Raw genomic sequence first — 20,571 nt, forward strand, 5'->3', positions numbered from 1 at the left:
TGACATAATTTTATGTTTCTTCACAGTCATCCTCTGCATTAACACACCTTATTTGTTATTTTGGGTGCTGTCTCCCTTGACTAAAGTGTAAGGGCAGGAACTTTGTTCTGTCCACTGGGGAATGCGCAGCACCTAGAACACTGCTTGGCACACAGTAGATGCTTCATGCATATTTGTATCCAATGACTCAGGGATCACAATCCGTGTCTTCAAGGACACTGATCCACCGAGGGAGAGGCATGTGGAGAAAGAGAACCAGGGTGGGCCAAGTGTTTCAAGGAGGGGGAGAGGAGGAAGCAGTTCTTTTGATTCAGGTGGTCAGGACCAGTTTCCCCAGGAGACAAACACGGAGCTCTCCTTGAAGGGTCAGCGGCGTTTCCGCAGGTAGAGGAAAGGAAGAGGGTACAGACGGAGGACAGAGCTCAGCAGAAAAAGGGAATGACATGCTGATTGGTCAGCGGAAAAAGGGAACGACATGCTGATTGGTCAGCGGAAAAAGGGAACGACATGCTGATTGGTCAGTGAGAGTCCAGTGTGGAGGTTGCGTGAGGGGGGGCAGATGCGGGAGGGGGCCATGATGTGGGACTGAACTCAAAGGTCATGGGAAGGAGCACGGACATTCTTTTATCTGCCATGGAGAGGCAGTGACGTGTTTTGAGCAGAGAGGTGACGAGATCTGGTCTGTTTCAGAATAATGATGATAAGACTATTCAAAATAATGGACGCTGCCATTTTCCAGACCTACTGTGTGCCAGACACCATAGCTACACTTTCTCACTTACTCTCATCGACAAACCTCCAAGGCAACAGTTATTCCCCACCTCAGTGGTAAAGAAAGTAGTGGGGACACCAAGCTTTGAAGAAACCCTGAGGTCACACAGATAAAGATTTAAAGCCTGATTTCCAGGACCCGAGGTCTACATTTTTCAGCTTTGCCAGTGGTCCCTAAAGCAGATGGCAGAGAGATCCCACGTGGAGCTGCTTGCGTTAGAATTGCCAGATTCCCAGACACCATCCCTGACAGCGCTCACTCTGCCAGCCTGGCCAGGGGCCCCCACATCTGTTCTTTCTAACGCTCTTCGGGAGTTTCTAATCCACAGCCAGGAGTAGGGGCCACTGGTCTTTGCTTTGCTGAAGGAAGGATCAAAGGAGGATTCTTAAAGGCAAGGAAGCAAAAGAGAGGACTGTTTTACTTGCAAGAAGGGAGCCCCTGAGTGTGAGTAGGACAACGTTGGTGGAAATGCAGATGAAAAGGTGGGTTGATGGTAGAGGAGGCTTGACTGCACTTTTTAAAAGAAATTACAGTTGATTTACAATGTTATGCCAATTTCTGCTGTAAAGCACAGTGACCCAGTCATACATATATATATATTTTTTTTCTCATACTATTTTCCATCATGTTCTATCTCGAGAGATGGGATATAGTTCATGTGCTGTACAGTAGGACCTCACTGCTTATCTTGATTGCAAACTGAATTGAGGAAAGGGACCATAATGACAGAAAGATGGAGATGCCATTAACCATCAAAAGGGCTGGTTCCTCTCCTGTGTCAATAGGCACAAGCCCACAGGTTTAGAGCTCCAGGGACCCTCTGAGTAAAATGAAACGTGGTCATTCACCAGTCTTATGACTGGAAATGGTCAGAGCAGGAGCAGCTTTGAGAGGGTCCCTGAAAGCCCCTCAAGCCAGGGATGCCACCTGTCCTTGCTAGTCCCCGGGGAAGCACGCATCTTAATCAATCACTATTTCTCAGTGAGCAGGTCTCAGGATCTACCAGGTCTACTTGGTGCTGTTCCAAGGACCAGCGATGGACAAAACCTGTTTGCCATCTGGAGCATGTGTCTCTATAAAGATAATGAGATAGCAACCAATTGCAATGGCAGCCATAGAAAAAATGGGGACGGAGACCGAATCTCAGCTTCAGGTGAGGACCCCAGACCCTTATTTTCAAGGTTGGCTATAACAAAACAGCCAAGAAAAAAAAAATCTCTGAGGCCCATCTAACTTAACTGAAATGTGTCACATAATCTTGAATTTTCTTTGTTCAACAAACACATGTCACAAGCGAAGTGCAATAATAAAATGTCACTTCTTAGGGGATTCTGCGCGCTAAGGGGTGAGATGATGGAATTTGCTTCTGAGCAATGTTCCAGATAGGTTCCAGGCGCTCCCAGCCCTGGGTCCTTACAGCACAGGAGAGAATTCTTAGCATTGGAATAAGCTGTCTGGCTAGTGGGGGCCAGGGTGGATGGTCGCTAGGGAATGTGGAAGTAGAGAAGGGGTTTCTTCGCTCCCCAAGAACCCTGAAGCAGATCAAGAAGTTGAGATCTCTCTGAGAGAAAGTTTTATTTGTGCTTAAGAAAACTCCACTCAGCCTCAGATTACACAATCAACCTACTCCCCATGGCTGCTGAGTGAAAGCTAGAGGCCTGTGTGACACTGAAGCCCAGTCCAGACCCACTGGCTCCTAAGAGACCCTGCAGGGATGTCCTCTAACAGCACCTTGTCTCTTAAGAGGACATGTGGATCCAGAAGCCCAACTTGACACTTGGCTGTGACACCGAGCCAATGCCACCTTGCATACCGCCCATGTCTTCCAGTTTTTTTTTTTTTTTTGGGGGGGGGTTGGTGTTTTGTTTTGTTTTTGACTTTTTAGGGCTGCACCCACAGCATATGGAAGTTCCCAGGCTAGGGGTCAAATCGGAGCTGATGCTGCCAACCTACACCACAGCCACAGTAATGCCAGATCCCAGCCACATCTGCGACCTACACCACAGCTCGTGGCAATGCCAGATCTTTTAACCCACTGAGCAAGGCCAGGGATCTAACCCACATCCTCATGGATACTAGTTGGATTCTTGACCCACTCAGCCACAACCCCCATGGCGTCTCCATTTTCATGGGGAAACTCATGGGTGAAACAGCAGGGGCTTTTGAATGCCTCCAGCTTCAACTTCCGCTCCAGCCTGCCATGTGCAGGTCTTGTCTTGTTAAGAGAATGTCCAGTCTTACTCCTCTGTCCCACAGCACAGTTAAAAGTCTGAGGAAGAGGCCATGCAGACTTGAACCAGGGGGTCTCAGGCCTAAGTGTGCATAGGAATCACCTCTGGGGTATGATAAATTGCAGGGCCCCCCATTCCTCCAATTCAGAGATCCTGGGTTGGGCCAAATAATAGTTCTATTCTCGCCACATGGTTCTGATGCAGGGGGTCTGTGGATAGAATGCTGAGGTTCTAAACTCCTCTTTAGAAAAACAGGCACAAGCTTTGACTGCCTGACCTGCTGCCCAGGAGAGGCCCCTGAGAGAGCTGCTGGCTGCAGCATCCGCTGCCTAATTGGCACTTGGCCTCTTAAAAATAAAATCTTTCAGAGTATACCCAAGGTGGTTGGCTTTTAAACTCGTCTGCTTAGGGTATACAGTCCATACAGTTCTGGCTTAAAGTTTAGAGAGTGCCTCTATTTTATTTTAAAAGTAAACTTGAACATAGCTTTTTTAAAAAAAATGAAGCCAAATCTTCTCAGTGACTTCACCAATGTCGTGGGATTTGGTCTTGAGAATTAAGGACTAGTGGTTCATATATGATCCTTTGGGACAAGATTATTCTTAGAGAAACAGCTCTGCACGTGATAGCATTGACTTCTAAGAAAGGGCAGTAGAGAAGGCAGGAACTTTAGGGACCTCATGTGGCATCATTGTTCTTTGAGTCAAGACCTGGTCTTATCCATCTTTACAGCCTCACATTTCCAAGCACACTATTTGGGCTAAGGCAAAGACTTAATATGCATTTGTTGAATGAATGAATGAATGACCAATATACTTTCTACAAAATTTCAAGAGAGCTGATTTCTAAGTTTCCTCATTCTATTAAAATTTCTAAATCAGATATGTGTTGGTTGTCTCTAGGCATCCATGTCCATCTTCTCTATTTCAGAGTTTCCAGTCCTGGGAATTACACAGGAGTGGTCTCTCCAGACTTCCACTGCCCCTGATTGTTTCAGGGCAATTAGCATATCCTAACTCTCTGACCACATGATGGAGTCAGGACCCATGTCAAATAGGGCTGAGACTCAATTCTAAGACTTTTGTGGATGTAGACTGTCTCTCTGTTGCTCTTGAATGAGGATGTGGTGGCCTTGGTGCTGTTGGTGGCTCTCTGGGGATTACAAGGGAAAAGCTAACAGTGGAGACAAACCTAGGAAAGTAGAACCATTGGGTTCTGGTAATGTTATTGGAATTGCTGGACCCAGTCAGGCCTGAAGCCATTGCCTCTGGATTTTTGCTTATGTCAATCAGTGTGATGGAGTGGAAGATTCTGTTACTTGCACCTAAAAGCATTGCAATGAGCATTAAAACTTAAAAACAGCTTCCTAAACTGGATCATTATGAATCAGACAAATTTTCTCTTAGGAATAATGCCATAATAGAGACTCAAGCTTCATAATAAAAATCTGATACCAAATAAGTCAATATTGTAGCTAACAATAGGTGATAGCTGAAAGCAAAGACATACCTATATACTTCTATAATCATTGGAAATAATCCATTTTTAAACCAAGTCCTACGATATGGTCAAAATGAAGTGCCTCTAGTAAACTTATGAGAAATTTCCAAGCACCAAATAATCACTAGAGTGAAAAACTTAAATGTGTGATGGAGAAAGTGTTATGGATTCCATAAATGATATGTTAATGAGTTTGACATGAACATCTAAAACTAATCTCTCAAAGGATAGTTTGGGAGCATTTCAAAGAGAAAAACTTGGTGATTCTTGAGGTTCAGAATGAGTTTACCAACGGGTTATTTAAAAGAAAACAAATTTCATGTTCTGATAGGTTTCTTGGCCTTTCAGAAAGGAAAAATGCTATTGTTTTAGCATATTTGGATACTAAAATGTATCTCATGAAGTTTTGCAAGGCCCTCGATTCCTTCTCCTATGTATCCTTCAAGACCCACGGGCAACTTTAACTTCTTTTTTTTTGTTTGTTTGTTTGTTGTTGTTTTTTGTTTGTTTGTTTTTGTTTTTTTGTCTTTTTGCTATTTCTTGGGCCGCTCTGCGGCATATGGAGGTTCCCAGGCTAGGGGTCTAATCGGAGCTGTAGCCACCAGCCTAAGCCAGAGCCACAGCAACGCGGGATCCGAGCCGCGTCTGCAACCTACACCACAGCTCACGGCAACGCCGGATCGTTAACCCACGGAGCAAGGGCAGGGACCGAACCCGCAACCTCATGGTTCCTAGTCGGATTCTTTAACCACTGCGCCACGACGGGAGCTCCGCTTTAACTTCTTCTAGAAAGTCTTCTCTAATCCCAGGAGGTAGAGGCGTGCCAGTTTGTTGCTTCCAGCCATTTGACATGTTAATTGGTTTACATCTGTCTCCCTTACTAGACTGTAAATTGGAGGAAAGTATGGACCACATTTTAGCTACTGTTGTTTTCCACCACTTATCCTAATGCTTATAGGATATGTTTGCCAAAAGACCAAATGAGTAGATCATAAACTTGGGAATAAGATGGAATAGCATGAGCTTAATAATACTGTGAGACAAGTTTATAAGCAGTCCAACACCCAAACTCAAAGAATCAATGGACCCAGGACCACCAAAGGAGAATTCTTTCTCAGTAGTACCCTTTGAGAGGATCTTTGATCAATGCATTTTTGATGTGTGGGCAGCACTGCCAACGGCCCCCTCCCCTCCAGTGTGGAGGTCTGCATCACGAGACCCTCACATCGAGACTGGATGACTCCTTGTTGGCTACAGAAACTTCATGGATGTCATTAAGTTCATCTTAAATGGCAACCATCCCCTCGGCATCTAAAGTTTTATGATTCCAGAGCAAATTAAACACATACACACAAACTTGGTTGGATCCAAAACTCAAACTTACCCAATACACTTGGGTAAAATTGATACTGTGAACATGTAATTAACACCTTTTCTAGCTGTATTAGGACATGAAAGCGCTTTTAGAAGATACACTGGGTGGCCCAAGGTCTCTTAGCAAAACGCAAAATGAATTTGAGCCAGTGCCAGGGTCTCGCTTCAGTAAAGCTCTCTGCAGTGGCATTCACTCAACAAATATTTATTGGGCAGTTAACATAGGCAAGGCTGTGTACGCGGCAGTGTGTGAGGAGTAGTAAGTCATGGGACCCCAATACCTCTCACTACAGATGTTTGGCTGAGTTACTGTCAGAGCACTTCACACTCCATTAGGAAACAAACAAACAAAAACATCCAATTACTAGGTCATTAGCACTGCCTTTTAAAATAGAAGCTCAGAATGCAGAATGTTCGATTGCAAGGGCCCTCAGAGACCCAGCACAACCCCTTTATTTCACAGATGGAAGAACAGACTCGTGTGATAAAGAACCAGCGGCCTCTACATGCTGACATGGGAAGATAAAAACAAGACAGCACTGAGGTGGAACAAGCAACTCGAAGGACACTGGGTTCAGCATGAACCCCTTTTTACAAAAAGAAACAACAAAAATACCTCAGTATTAGGCATATGTATTTTGTGTGTGTGTGTGTCTTTTTGCCTTTTCTTGAGCTGCTCCCACAGCATATGGAGGTTCCCAGGCTAGGGGTCGAATCAGAGCTGTAGCCACCGGCCTACGCCCGAGCCACAGCAACGTGGGATCCGAGCCGCGTCTGCAACCTACACCACAGCTCACGGCAACGCCGGATCCTTAACCCACTGAGCAAGGCCAGGGATCGAATCCACAACCTCATGATTCCTACTCAGATTCGTTAGCCACTGAGCCAGGAACTTCCAGGCATGTGTATTTTAAACACATGGAAGGATATAGTTTCCAAAATTGACAGGGCTCGGGGATGGCAAAGAGGAATGGAACGTGGGCTGGGACCTGGTTTGTGGCTTAAGGGAAATGTTTCCTCTCAGCTTTATGTATTTCTCTAACGTTTGTCTCGCTTTGCATTGCTTTTGTAACTGATACATACATACACACACATATGCATACGTGTGTCTGTGGTTATGCATATGCATATATGCTTATGTGCACATTCTTAAATAGAAAGAAAAAAATCTTGGAAACTTGCACGCTGTGAGTCAGGCTTGCTTCTCGGTTCCTCTCTGAATGCCACTCCAAGGCCTCTGGTCAAACATCTGCCAAGTTACTGAACCTCCTTGAGCTGTGGTTTCTTTGTATGTGAAACGGGGATAAAAGTGGTACCCGTCGCTTAGGGCCGTGGTGCGATTTGAGAGTGCAGGCGCCCAGCTAGCACAGTGCCGGGCACGCGGCAGGTCTCCATAGGAGGTGGAAACACAGCACCATCAGTAATGATAGAAATACTGCTTCTCCCTCCTGCCGTCTAGAAGCAGAGCCTCTTCCCCTGGTTCTCGGCACAGGGGCGTTCCCCCACCGCCCTCCCCGCCTCTCTCCCTGGACGATACCCAGGGAAGAGACAAGAAGCTCGAGGTGATGACAAGTGCCCGCCTTCATGCGGGGAGACAGATTGACGACCGGCCATCAGATAATAATCTCTGTTTCTAAGGAGTCACCCTTGGTGACCAAACATTATTCTCCGTTAATTTGTTTGGAGGTAAATGTCATGTGACATTACAGCTTTAGGATGAAGAGCCAAGACCATAATTCATGGAAGTCACCACACGCGCCCTTGCTGACCAACTGTGGAAAAACAAGGAAGGAAGGAGGGAAGCAAGAAAAACAAGGAGGGCCCCAGAGAGATGCAGAGAGTCAGGATGCACATCTTTTTCCTAAGCATTCCTAGCTGTCAGGCCGAAGGGTCAGAGGCCGCCGGCTCCCGGGGGAAAGGGCTTTTCCTTCCTCGCCACCAACATCTCTCCTCAGGAGGAAAAGGGAGGTTTGGGTTTGCAGGGCTGGGAGGCAGGAGGCTGGGGCACTAAATCAACAGCCAGGATTCTTCCGAAGGCAGCTGCTAAAGACCTCTGAGGAGAGAGTCTCATTTGAGATACTCACAGTATGATTTCCATATTGGAGGCTGGTATTCTTCAGCGTCTGGAAAAAAAAGAGAGAAATCAATCCGTCAGCCCGAACGTCAAACTGTCAACATGTGTCTTCTCTGGGGGAACAACAGTCTGTCAGCTGGACCTGCCTTCTGTGGGAGTGGGGGTGGGGGTGGGGGCAGGGGGGGCCTCTCTGCTCATTTACAGGACAGTTCCAGGCCCGAGGGAGGAAGTGTGCACGGCAGCTCTCGTGGGCCCAACACCACTTTCTTCAGGTCACTTACCAGGACACATGACAGAATCGACTGCCTAACCATTGTCCTAGAGCCCAGGAAATCACCAAAGACTTTTAAGGCAATTAACTTGATTGTACCCTTCAGTAATCCTTTCAAATAGTATTTACGTAACTTGACATAATAAACATATAATTTGCCTCACAGATTCCAACCAGACCTTTAGCCCATTTATGAAGGATGCAAAGTGGGCGAGGATATAATGTTACATCTGGGAGGTTGTACAAGTCAACCAACCGAACTCCTGAAACCCCAGGCCCGACAGCAGAGACACTGATGATTCCATCGGAATCGCATTATCTCCTTGAATTGACTCCAGTGTGTGACTTAGGAAATTTCCAGAAAACCTCTCAGCAATCAGAAGTGTCAGAGTGAAAGAGTTACAACAAAATGGAGAGGGTGAAATTGTTATTCACAGGTCTAGAAAGCAGACAATGGGAAAAAAATCTGCTTGTTCCGTCAGCTCAACAATCCCAATGTTGACAGCGAAATTTATAACTCTGACGGAGCTGTTAGAGCACTCCCGAGCTCATGGCTCAGGTCTTGGTAAAACAAGCTCTTGCTTAAGGAGCCGGAGGGAAAAATCCTTTTCCCCAAATCACTGAATGTTGAGCTGGGGAAGACTTAAGAGATCCCTAGTCCAGCACTTTTCCATAAGGAAGCTCTTGTCTTTGTCGTCCTGCACGCCTGTGGCACCACTCAGCCGTCCTTATGCTGCCCTTGTCCTTGAGTTACTGTCACATCCTACCTTCTTCACACAGAGGAGCAGAATTTTCTCATCCCACACAGTAAGATAGGATGAGAATTTTTCCCCTCCTGAGAAACAAACAGGTTTGTTAAAAAGGAACTCAAATGGCAAACTTCCACCAATCCTACTCAATTCCAGTTGTGTAGCTTAAATTAAATTCTTTCACAATTATTGACTTGCTCTCTGGGACCCACCCTATCACAGAGGCCCCTAAATGCCTCCTAAGGTAGTTTTATACAAATAAATCTGTATTGTTAGGTTTGCACTGTCAGGGACCGACCTATGGAGAATCAGCCACAGGGGCACACACACAAATGTGGTGTCTGAATAATGGCTTATGCTGTTATTCAAATCTAGTTGGCTGAATAAAAGTGAAACTCTTAACACTTTTGTCAAAGCAGATGACACAATGGTGAGCTTTTAACCAAAACAGGCAGTTGAGTTCATCCTATATGTGACATAAACCAATTATAATGGGTTTATTCGAGTGTTTACTTATAAAGAACATTCGAATAAAATAAATCATGTTGCCGACTTTACGACAAAATTCTAGAACCACCCAGACACTGCCATCTCATCAGAAAAGCCAAGATTTGTATGTTAAAATATTAATGGCACCTTCAAAAGTATTTTTCAAAGATAAAGATACACACACACACACACACACACACACACACACACACACACACACACACACACACACACACACACACCAGACTGCATCAAAGTATGAATCCCTGAGAGTCATCTACCCAAAGCTGTCTCGTTCTTTGCGGTGAGATTTATTCTACAAGGTAAGTACAGCCCCCACCCCCCATCCAAGAAATGGTTAAGAATATTCAGAACCTAGAGTGCAGCTTTCCACATATTTAAGGAAGTCCCACCCCACCCTCCAAATAAGTAATCTCCTTAATGCAAGTTTTTAAACATGGTTCAGATGCTCAGCTTGGATCTCCTAAGGTCTTCTTGCTTAAAGTCAGACGTTTGAATTAGATGACCTCTCACTGGCCATTTCAGTCTTGTGCTGGGAAAAACCTAGAATTCGGTTTCATCTGACACACTGGCTCCTAACTTTTGACTTTGACTTCGGCTTCCCGGCCCATAAACAATTCATCCCTTTCTGGATGCTCCTGGCTGGCAATGTCACATTGAGGGGAAGAAAGCCGTCAGCAGAGACAGGAGAGCAGAATGTTCTCTTGCTAAGAATCCTCCCCTGTCTCCCATCTCCATTTGGGATAAAAAACAAACATTATACCGTGGCCTCCAAGGCCCCGTGTCCTCTGTCCCTGTCCCCCTCTTGACTCCATTGCAGGCATTGCCCCCACTTTCCAAGCATTATCCAACCACACTGGCCTCTTCCCTCTTCCAAGAACAAGCCGTGCTCTTCCAAGCAACCATGTAAAAATTTTCATCCAACAGATCATTGCATGACTGACCTGCTCCAGCATGCAGGAATCATCTCAAATGTCACCCACTTCCCAGGGGCCTTCGCTGCCCATCTTGTGTAAAGCCATCTTCCCCCAACCCTAGTCACTCTCCTTCAGAGCACTTTCATTACCACCCAAAATTATATACTGAATTGTTGGCTTGTTTCTACTGGGCTCATCCCACTATTAGCCAAACTCCACATAAGCAGGAAATTTGCCTAATTCCCTTGAGCCTTATCAGCCCTTAGAAGGGTGCCTGGCATATAACATTCATTCAAAAAGCATATGTTAAATAAATGAATGAACTCTCAGGATTCAAATCTTGCCTCTGACAACGGGTTGAATAACTTGAAGCAGGTTACTTGACTTTTTTTCTTCTTCTTTTGTCCAGACTCATGACATATGGAAGTTCTTAGGCCAGGGATTGAATCTGAGATGCTGCTGTGACGGCAGCAACACCAGATCATTAACCCACTGCACCACAGCCGAAAATCCTACGTGATTTCTTTTAAGAGCCTCCCAATACTCATCTTTGTGAAAGAGAAAAATAAATGTACCTACCTCATAACTGATCTCTTAGGGTTATAGAACAATTAAATGAGATAGTTCTTGGGACAGTGCTTGGCAAATTGCAGGTTGTCTGTGAAGCCCCACTAATGGCATCATTGTGTTGTTGTCATTGTTACATCACCCTGTCCTGGGTCTTCCCAGATGAGTTGAGGCTCTTGTCTTCTCGCCTTGGCTGCAGCCAGGGACTATCTCTATTCTTATCCCCAAATCTGGAGCCTGTAATTAAGTTCCAGTGCTGTTGTCATGGAAGGTTTTTCTTTCTCATAAAAGAATTCAAAGTGAGAGGCCATTTGTCATGCTTCAGTGGACCAACAATAATTACCTTGGTCTTAGAGTCTCGTTTCACAAGCCACTAAATGCACCGTGAGGAGGCCTTGGTCAAGCAACGAGGCACAACATATTTTTAATATGTTGAAACAAATCTCTAGCTGCCATCAGCACCGTACAACCAGCCCCAATCTCACACAATATTTTTTTTAAAAATCTGCTTTACTCCTGGATAGCCTGACATTGTAGTCTTTCTTAACCTGGAATAGGTTTTCTAGGTCATTTAATTCACCTTCCTCATTTAGCAAATGAGGAAAATGAAATACAGAATGATGAAGTGGCTTCCTCAAGGTCATAAAACAAGTGAGAGGCAGAGGTGAGGCTGGAGTAGGAAACCTGCCTTCCAGCCTCTGACACGCTGCCATCCTTGCCAGGTGGTCCGCCCTGCTTTACATAGACTGATGGCAAGGACAAAACAGTTATTATATGACAGATTTTTTTCTGCAATTCTTGTGAAGCTTGGAAGAAAAGATACAATAGAGGAACGAAAAGTCGTCATATGAAAATTGACATCAAGTCAAACGGCAGAACAGTATTCCATTAATACACATTCCCCATCTAATAAAAGTCCAGAGATGTAAGATACAGGAAGCACTGACAACAAACGCATTATGCTTTGGGAAAGGGTATTATCTTGTTAAACAGTTTAGACAAATGAGTATAATGCAGAAGGAGATGAGAGGAAGTAGAACAGAAGTTTTGCGTTCTAAAAAAAAAAAAAAAATCTACCATTGAACTCAGATGACAGTTATGCATTTTCCAAAAGGAACAACGAATTATAAGGGTCAAAGAGGCTTAGAAAATAAATGGCTAAAAAATGTTGACTAATATGTATCCAAACTTAAAAAAAAAATGTGTAGCTTTTTGACTCAGCAATTCTATTCATGGGAATTCAGTCCAAGGTAGTAATTGAACACATATATTCATTGCTGCTCTGTGTATAGCAGTGAATCTAACAGCCCAGAAAGAAGGGAGAGGTTAAATTAATTAGCATATACTCTAGCCATGAGAATGATGGTGTGGGTCAGAGCTCCAGGGTCCAGAGCATGGCCTCTAGAGCTAGACTATCTAAGTTCAAAATGGAGCTCTGTCACTCACTAGCTGTGTGACATGAGGCAAGTTATCTCATTTCTCTGTGCCTCAGTTTTTTAGTCTATAAAATGGGAGCACTAATACTACCCAACACACAGCATGTTGTGAAGACAGGGTGGATTGTCTGGCATGCAGGAAACTCTATCTTTGCTGTTATTATTATCTTTCCTTAATGTTTAGTGCTACATTGTGCACTAAACAAGGTTACAAAACAATTTAATAATATAATCCCATTTTAAGGAAAAGATGTTTTTATATACACAGAGATGATTTACAAAGCTATAAACCCCAATTGTTAACAGTTGCTATATGATAGTGAAAATATAGACAATTTCTAATTTTTGCTTCTCTTGTTCACCTGCATTTCCTAACATTCTGTTCATACTGCTTGTACGAAAATTAACATGAATGAGAAATAAAGTCATAGAAGTACTAGGTGGTTTATCTTTTTTTTTAACATGCTGTCTATGTAAATAAACACCCTGGTAATAAAAAAGTAAAAAGGCCCAATAAAAACACTTCCTATAGGGAGTTCCCGTCGTGGCGCAGTGGTTAACGAATCTGACTAGGAACCATGAGGTTGCGGGTTCGGTCCCTGCCCTTGCTCAGTGGGTTAACGATCCGGCGTTGCCGTGAGCTGTGGTGTAGGTTGCAGACGCGGCTTGGATCCCGCGTTGCTGTGGCTCTGGCGTAGGCCGGGGGCTACAGCTCCGATTCGACCCGTAGCCTGGGAACCTCCATATGCTGTGGAAGCAGCCCAAGAAATAGCAAAAAGACAAAAAAAAAGAAAAAAAAGAAAAAAAAAAAAAAAACACTTCCTATAATAACACACACAGCATGCATAGTATTAGTCCAGGAAGAGCCAGGGTAGAGACAAAAGTAAAGAGACCAGAACTTCTGCGATAAAAGGCCATGGCCAATTCCTTCAGCCCTCTTAAAAATTCTGTAAATAAATGTTAATGAGCAAAAAAGCAGCTTGGGAAGCAGATATCTCCGCTCATTACAGAGGGAAGGCAAAGGGAAGAAAGACAGTGATGCTTAGAAAATGATCAAAACCCTACAAAAATAGGTAATAAAACCACTTAAATGAAATAAAGATTGGAACATACGAAACGAAAAGAACAGAAAAAAGAAAAGGCTGGTTTAAGGGGCCTGAAGGTACAGCTTAAAACTTGGAACAAATCTTGAGGAAATCCTGTGTGCTAAAGTAACTAAACCCTGAAAAGACAGCACTGCCATTTGAACTGTAGGGGAAGATGAGGCATTCTGCCAGCAGCGCCTAGAAAGCTCTTCCATGCCTGAGACCAAAAGAGAGGGTGACGGGCTGATGGAGGGCAGATGTCATACAAAGTCACCTTTCTAGATCAAGAGCAGGACAAAAATAATTTAATATCTCCGGTGTTTAAATTTAAAATGCACACCATGGTGAAAAGGAGAAAAAGCTTAACAATTTAAAAAATATATTTTAGGAGTTCCCATCAAGGCTCAGCGGTTGATGAACCAGACGAACATCCATGAGGATGCGGGTTCGATCCCTGGCCTCGCTCAATGGGTTGGGGATCTGGCATTGCCGTGAGCAGTGGTGTAGGTCACAGATTCAGCTCAGATCTGGCGTTGCTGTGGCTGTGGTGTAGGCCGGCAGCTACAGCTCCGATTAGACCTTTAGCCTGGGAACCTCCATATGCCATGGGTGCATCCCTAAAAAGACTAAATAAAAAATCAGGAGTTCCCGTCGTGGCGCAGTGGTTAACGAATCCAACTAGGAACCATGAAGTTGCGGGTTCGGTCCCTGCCCTTGCTCAGTGGGTTAACGATCTGGCGATGCCGTGAGCTGTGGTGTAGGTTGCAGACGTAGGCCAGTGGCTACAGCTCCGATTCGACCCCTAGCCTGGGAACCTCCATATGCCATGGGAGCGGCCCAAAGAAATAGCAAAAAGACAAAAAAAAAAAAAATCAATCAATCAATCAAAAGTATATTTTAGGAAGTCCCTAACCTCAGAAAAACGCACCATAAATAGATTTATGTGAATCCTTCTAGGTTTTTGCCCTATAAACGGCTAGAATAAAAACGTACAGAAATAGCCCCATGTCCTGGACAGTGTTCTGTGACTCTTTTTTAACTTATTGATATTTCCTGGGCTTTTTTCCATGTCGGTACCCATAGATCTGTGACTTGGTCTTCCATCGCACTTGTATATCCAAAGGCATTTAATTCATTTATGTAATTGTTTCTAGCTGACGGACACAAGCCATTTTCAATTTTTTGAAACAATGCTGTAGTGATCTATGCATAGTTTAGGTTCTGGGAAGTTGAACTGATGGATGAAACGTCTGAGATTTTTTTACATTTTCAAAGCTACTGTGAAAATGGCCTTCATAAAGATGTGTCAATTGGGGAGTTCCCTTTGTGGCTCAGTGGAAACGAACCTGACTAGAATCTATGAAGATTCAGGTTTGAGCCCTGGTCCCATTCAGTGGGTTAAGGATTCAATGTTGCCCTGAGCTGTGGTTTGGGTCGAAGATACATCTCTGGATGCTGAGTTGCTGTGGTTGTGGCATAGACCGGCAGCTGTAGCTCTGATTTGACCCCTAGCCTGGGAACGAACAAATGCCTTGGATGAGGCCCTAAAAAAAAAAAAAAAGAAAAGAAAAGAAAAGAAAGAAAGACGTATCAACTGTAACTCTGGACAATGTGTGAAACAATGGCTGCTTCCCCACACCCTCACCAAACAATGGTTATTATCAATATATGTTTGAATTTTTTTATGGCCACACCTGCAGAATATGGAAGTCCCTGGGCTAGGGGTCGAATTGGAGCTGCAGCCTAAGCTTACATAACAGCCACAGCAATGCAAGATTGAGCCGCATCTGCAACCTACCCCATGGCTTGTGGCAATGCCGGATCCTTAACTCACTGAATGGGGCCAGGGATCAAATCTGCATCCTCACAGAGACAAGGCAGGTCCTTAACCCACAGAGCCACAACAGGTACTCGTATGTTTTAATTTTTGATGCCTTTAAGACTCAATTCGAAAAATACACAAATGAAACTGAGTATATACATTTGCAGGGAAGCAAAAGGCAGCACAAAAATGCTCCTGGGAATGAACCTGCGGAAACATATGGTCAAGGTGTAAGGTGAAAATATGGTGATCCCACACATTTTGGTGGCTGCAGCTGGAAGGCTATGTTCTTCCTAGCATTTCCAGCTCCAGAAATACGTTGACTTGATGGAATCACCTGAGGAGCAAGTGTAAAGGAATTTGGGGACTGATTAATGAAGAAAAATTAGAGGGCGCCATGTGCTACGCTCGGGTAAGTGACAGCGAAAGAGGAAACACCTGTAAACATCAGGCAGCACCGGATTCCTTCACTTGGCTCAGTGGAGGATGGCTAGACCCACAGAAAAACACAGGCAGGGCTGTGGAAAATAAGAGGAGTGAAAGATTCACCAGTTTCGAGAATAATCTACCAAGATAGCTGGAGATGACCCATCCTTAAGAATATTTCAAACAAAGCTGCCAATGTCCCATAGGGAGATCATTTGGGAACAGAGGTGGAAGAATTGGGTCCCTCCCTCTGCCATCCCCTTTCCTAGAAGAGCCAGGGCTCTGCTGTCACTTTTGATTTATTGATGCACACATTTGCAGATGGGCTGCAGTACAGGGGCTGTTTCCAGGGAAGTTGGGTGGAAACAGGTTTTTCAATCAGCCATGGGACAGCCTCACAATGAGATGACAGTTCAGAATTTGTTGGATGATTAGCTTAATGGGCCCAGAATGGGTTGGGATCCGAATGAATGCACGCTATGTTTGTGTACACGCTGCAATATGTCCTACACACACACGCACATGCACACACGGCCTAAGCTTGGGTCTTCAGAAGTTTGTGAGGGGCCCGAATGTGTTTTTGTGGTTATGGTCTTGTCAGGCCATTCTAGCCAAACAGTGCCACACCTGAGGGATGAAATCCCCAGAGATCATCTTAACCACCTCAGAACCTTGAGAAGAGAAAGTCGTTACAGAGCTTCCTTGCTGTCACATTGGCTAAGAGATGCAATAATGTGTTCTACTGCTTGTCCCCTATACAGAGCCCTGGCATTCCTCGGAGAAACTGGACTTCCATGTACTATCTTAGGACACGGCTGCTTGGGAATGAAGGCCTGGTGTGCATCTGATGGTCAGTCTTATTCTAGGGCTTTCTGTAACGGATGTAGTCCTACTTACAGAGAAAAGGCCTAAAGGCTAGGGCCCAAGACCAAAGCTAAGCTGAGATTTTTGAAGGTGACAAAGCCATCCATGGAGGGCCTGGAACTGGAGTTTGTGGTCACTAGAGGGCACTGGGGCCACACGAAGCTTCTGTCTGGGCCATTTATTCTGTTTGTAGAGGCTCGATGAGATGCTTACGTTCAACAGGTATGTACTGAATAAACACAATAAGCCAGGCCCAGGGAAGGCCTCGGTGAACAGGCAGGTAGGGCTGCATGCTCTTCATGATCCGGCCCTGGCCACCTCTCCCTGGTCATCTCACCTGTCTCCTTTCTTGCCCACTGGAACTCGGCCACCCTGGCTTTTCTTTGCATCCTTGAATATCCATCAAGATCATTCTCTTCTTAGAGATGTTACTCAGGCTCTTCCTTTTGATTTCCATGTGATTGGCTTCATTTAAACCTGCATCCCAGCTTACATTTTTTGGCTCCTCAAAGACATCTTCCTGGACCATCCCATCTAAAGCTGTGTCTCAGATACCTTTTTAAACTCTTTGCAGAGCCTTTGAATTTTTGCAAACTATGTGCGTATATATTTCTTTGTTTATGTGTTATCATCTCAGGTTAGACAGACAGCACTGGAAGAGCAAGAAACTCATTTACCTTGTTCTCTGATGTCTGGGTCACCCTTAGTCTGATGGATAGCTTGGATGAATTAAAAAAAGGCACCCCTCTCAGGCAGGTACTTGGCTTGGCCACTGGACAGCACCTGTGTCTGAAGAAGATGCTTCCCTGAGCCCCAAGTCAGGCCTGGTGAGGGGAGTCCAGGCTGAGTTCAGCCCCCATTCATCCCTTTGACTGGGCACAAACAGCACGACTGAAATGAACCTGACTGTTGTATCCCAGGATATAGTAGGTGCTCAATAAACCGTTGGCTAAGTGACAGATAAACTTATTTCATGACTCAACATAGGCATTCCTGTTGAGGGAAATAAACAAATAAGGAGGCAATCGAATAGTTCAAGGATCTATAAGAAAAGAGTCAAGCAGAACTTCCCAACCTTTGGAAGGCTGAATGGGACCTGGGCCAGTTACCTCTGGCCTTGAGTAGCTCTGTCCAGGGCTCCCTCAAGAATTGTCCCAGGGAGTTCCCTTCATGGCTCAGTGGTTAATGAACACAACTAGAATCCATGAGGATCCGGGTTTGATCCCAGGCCTTGCTCAGTGGGTTAAGCATCCGGTGTTGCCATAGCTATGGGTAGGTCACAGATGCAGCTCGAATCTGGCATTGCTGTGGCTGTGGCGTAGGTCAGTGGCTACAGCTCCGATTCGGCCCCTGGCCTGGGAACTTCTAAATACTGCAGGTGCAGCCCTAAAAAATGGAAAAAAAAATTGTCCCAGAAAAATTACAGGCTAAGAGCAAGGTCTAGTGTCCCCAAAGAGAGAAGCATAAGTAACTTCCAGTCCCACTGCACATTAAGCCCAGTCCAAGAGGTACTATTACCCAGATGCCTACTTACAGCAGCCCAGGGCAAGGAGTGCCTTTGTGGACAGTTGGGCTCCCTGATCATGACGTAGCAGACCAAGCTGTGGCCTGTTAGGACCAGAGGCAAGACAGAACGTGGCACTTAGGGCTAGGAGGGGTTCAGACTGCTGGCTGAAACACAGAGATTATAGGGGGGTGTGTGTGTAGGCTTCAGAATGGCTAGGAATTAAATTAGAGAGGCCAGTAGAGACCAGACAATTAAAGGTTTTTAAACTGCACTATGGGCTTACTTTTGCTCTAGAAGGGAGAGAAATATGAGCAAGGAGAACACAGCATCCAGTTTGTCTTTTGGAACGACCACACCAATTGCAGTGCGAGATTGGACTGGAAGCAGAGAAGATGGGAGGGAGGGAAGAGAGGGCGTGGGTGGGGACCAGTCAGGGAGCTAGATAGTAACTTAGGCAGGTGACACAAATGGTTGGACCTCGAATGGGGGCAATGGAGACAGAGAAAATGGGGTGGGTTTAGAAGATGCTGAGAAGTCAGAATCTACTGGGCTTGGTGATAAACTGAATATAAACAGAGAGGAGAGGAGGAAAAATGACTTCTGGCTTGGGTAGAAGAAGATGAATCGTTTTTGGCAGAAATGACTGGGTGGATAAAGATACCATCCATGGAAATAGAGCAGACCAGAGGAGAAGCAGGTATGGCAGATGGTGAGGCCCTCGGCTTTTCCCTGTTGGAAAGAGACATCTAGGGGGCAGCCCAGTGAACATTTCTAAGGGGCCTGGAGTCCAGAAGAGAGATCTGGGTGGGAGATCTAGAAATGGAAGCCCCAGCACCCAGATGGTGACGGCAGCCTGAGAGGGAGCTGACACCACGGAGGATGGGTACGTGGAGGAAGGGAAGAAGGCCTTTGACAGAAGCCCTGAGAAGCGTCAGCGTTTAAGGGATGAAGAGAAGAGAGAAGTTGACACCAGAGAGATAAGAGAAAAACCATGAGATGGGGTGACATGAAAAGCAACAAGAACGATTTTTAAATGGGGAAGTGGTCAACTGTATCAGAAGCTGTTCCCATGAGATACATATGAGGGGGACCCATGGCTTTAGCAACAAGGGCTTGTGATATAGGGTGTGTGTGTGTGTGTGTGTGTGTAGGCTTCAGAATGGCTAGGAATGAGGGGGACCCATGGCTTTAGCAACAAGGGCTTATGATATAGGGGTGTGTGTGTATGCAGGCTTCAGAATGGCTATGACCTTGCGGTGGAGGGTGTACAGATGCCACAGTTAAGTACGGTGAAGGGTGAAGAGACGTTGAGAAAACAGACCTTGAGAGTACAAACAACTCCCAGGGGAGGTGTGGCAGTGACACGGAGGCAACCATCTCTTTCCAGTAAAGGCGGGTGAGGATCCAGAGGGTTAAAAGACATAGGAGTTCACTCGAATGCCGCTGTAACTTCCTTTGGCCAGAATTCCTGTCTGTGTCTCTGGTCTTTTCTCCAGGTCCTTCCCCTGTTTCCTGGTCCTAAGTGTCTACACCAGGCAGGTTCCTCCCAGCACGATGATGCTGCTTTCCTGATGGATAATTTCCTCCTTTATAATTCACACACTTCCTCCTCTGCTATTTCTTTAGAGACAACCCCGCTCGCCGTTCAGCCTGGAAGCCCTGCTTCTCTCCCACCACCCCTCGCATTCTCCCTTCCAGCATTCGCCTGCCTCCTTACAAATTCTTTTCATCAGAGGAATGTTTTCCTGGCTCTCCTCCAGAAACCCTTTTGGGCATTCATTTACTCATCCAACAAATATTTACCTTGAGCTTACAGCCTACTTGGCACAAACTATTGCATCAGGCACTGATGTAGATATAAAAGCAGGATGCAGAATCTGATCACAAGAAATCAGGAGATGAAATAAAGACATCAGCTCATTCCTTCATTCAACAAGCACCACCTGCTGGGCACCCAGCTCCTGGCCACATGTCACCAAAACATAAAGTGGCAAGTGGCACATGATATAGTAAGGTTAGACCTAAAAGTGCTGTTAAAAGGAAAAAGAGGTGTTCCCATGGTGACACAGTGGAAAGGAACTCAACCAGCATCCATGAGGATGCAGGTTCAGTCCCTGGCCTTGCTTGGTGGGTTAAGGATCTGACATTGCTGTGGTGTAGGCTGGCAGCTGAAGCTCCGATTCAACTCCTAGCCTAGGAACTTCCATATGCCAGGTGCGGCCCTAAAAAGCCCCCCCCCCCAAAAAAAAGGAAAGAGAGGATTTTACTCCATTATTTCTTGATAATTATTCTTTTATTCATCTCTTTCCTGAAGGAGATGCCTTCTTCCTTAGAGAAGACAACTTAGGTGTACCTCCAGCCAGCTCTCTACTCGTGCCATTTAGAAAAGCCATTTCCTTCTATTACAGCTGTGTGTCTCCAGCTTACTGTGGGTATTTGTGTCTCTTCAGACGTGTAGTGGTAGTG

At 45.2% G+C, this 20,571-nt stretch overlaps 1 protein-coding gene across 4 annotated transcripts in view; it reads right to left on the bottom strand.

Annotated features, from left to right (window-relative positions):
• CHN2 (chimerin 2) overlaps positions 1-20,571 on the bottom strand; it is a 300,407-nt gene that overhangs the window by 145,869 nt on the left and 133,967 nt on the right. For all 4 annotated transcript variants that reach the window (XM_003484050.4, XM_021078571.1, XM_021078572.1 and 1 more), the window contains exon 2: positions 7,962-8,000. In XM_003484050.4, coding sequence (XP_003484098.1) covers positions 7,962-8,000 — 39 coding nt within the window. The remainder of the gene's footprint in view (positions 1-7,961; positions 8,001-20,571) is intronic.

Source organism: Sus scrofa, chromosome 18 (genome assembly GCF_000003025.6).
Source record: "Sus scrofa isolate TJ Tabasco breed Duroc chromosome 18, Sscrofa11.1, whole genome shotgun sequence".
NCBI lineage: Eukaryota > Metazoa > Chordata > Mammalia > Artiodactyla > Suidae > Sus > Sus scrofa.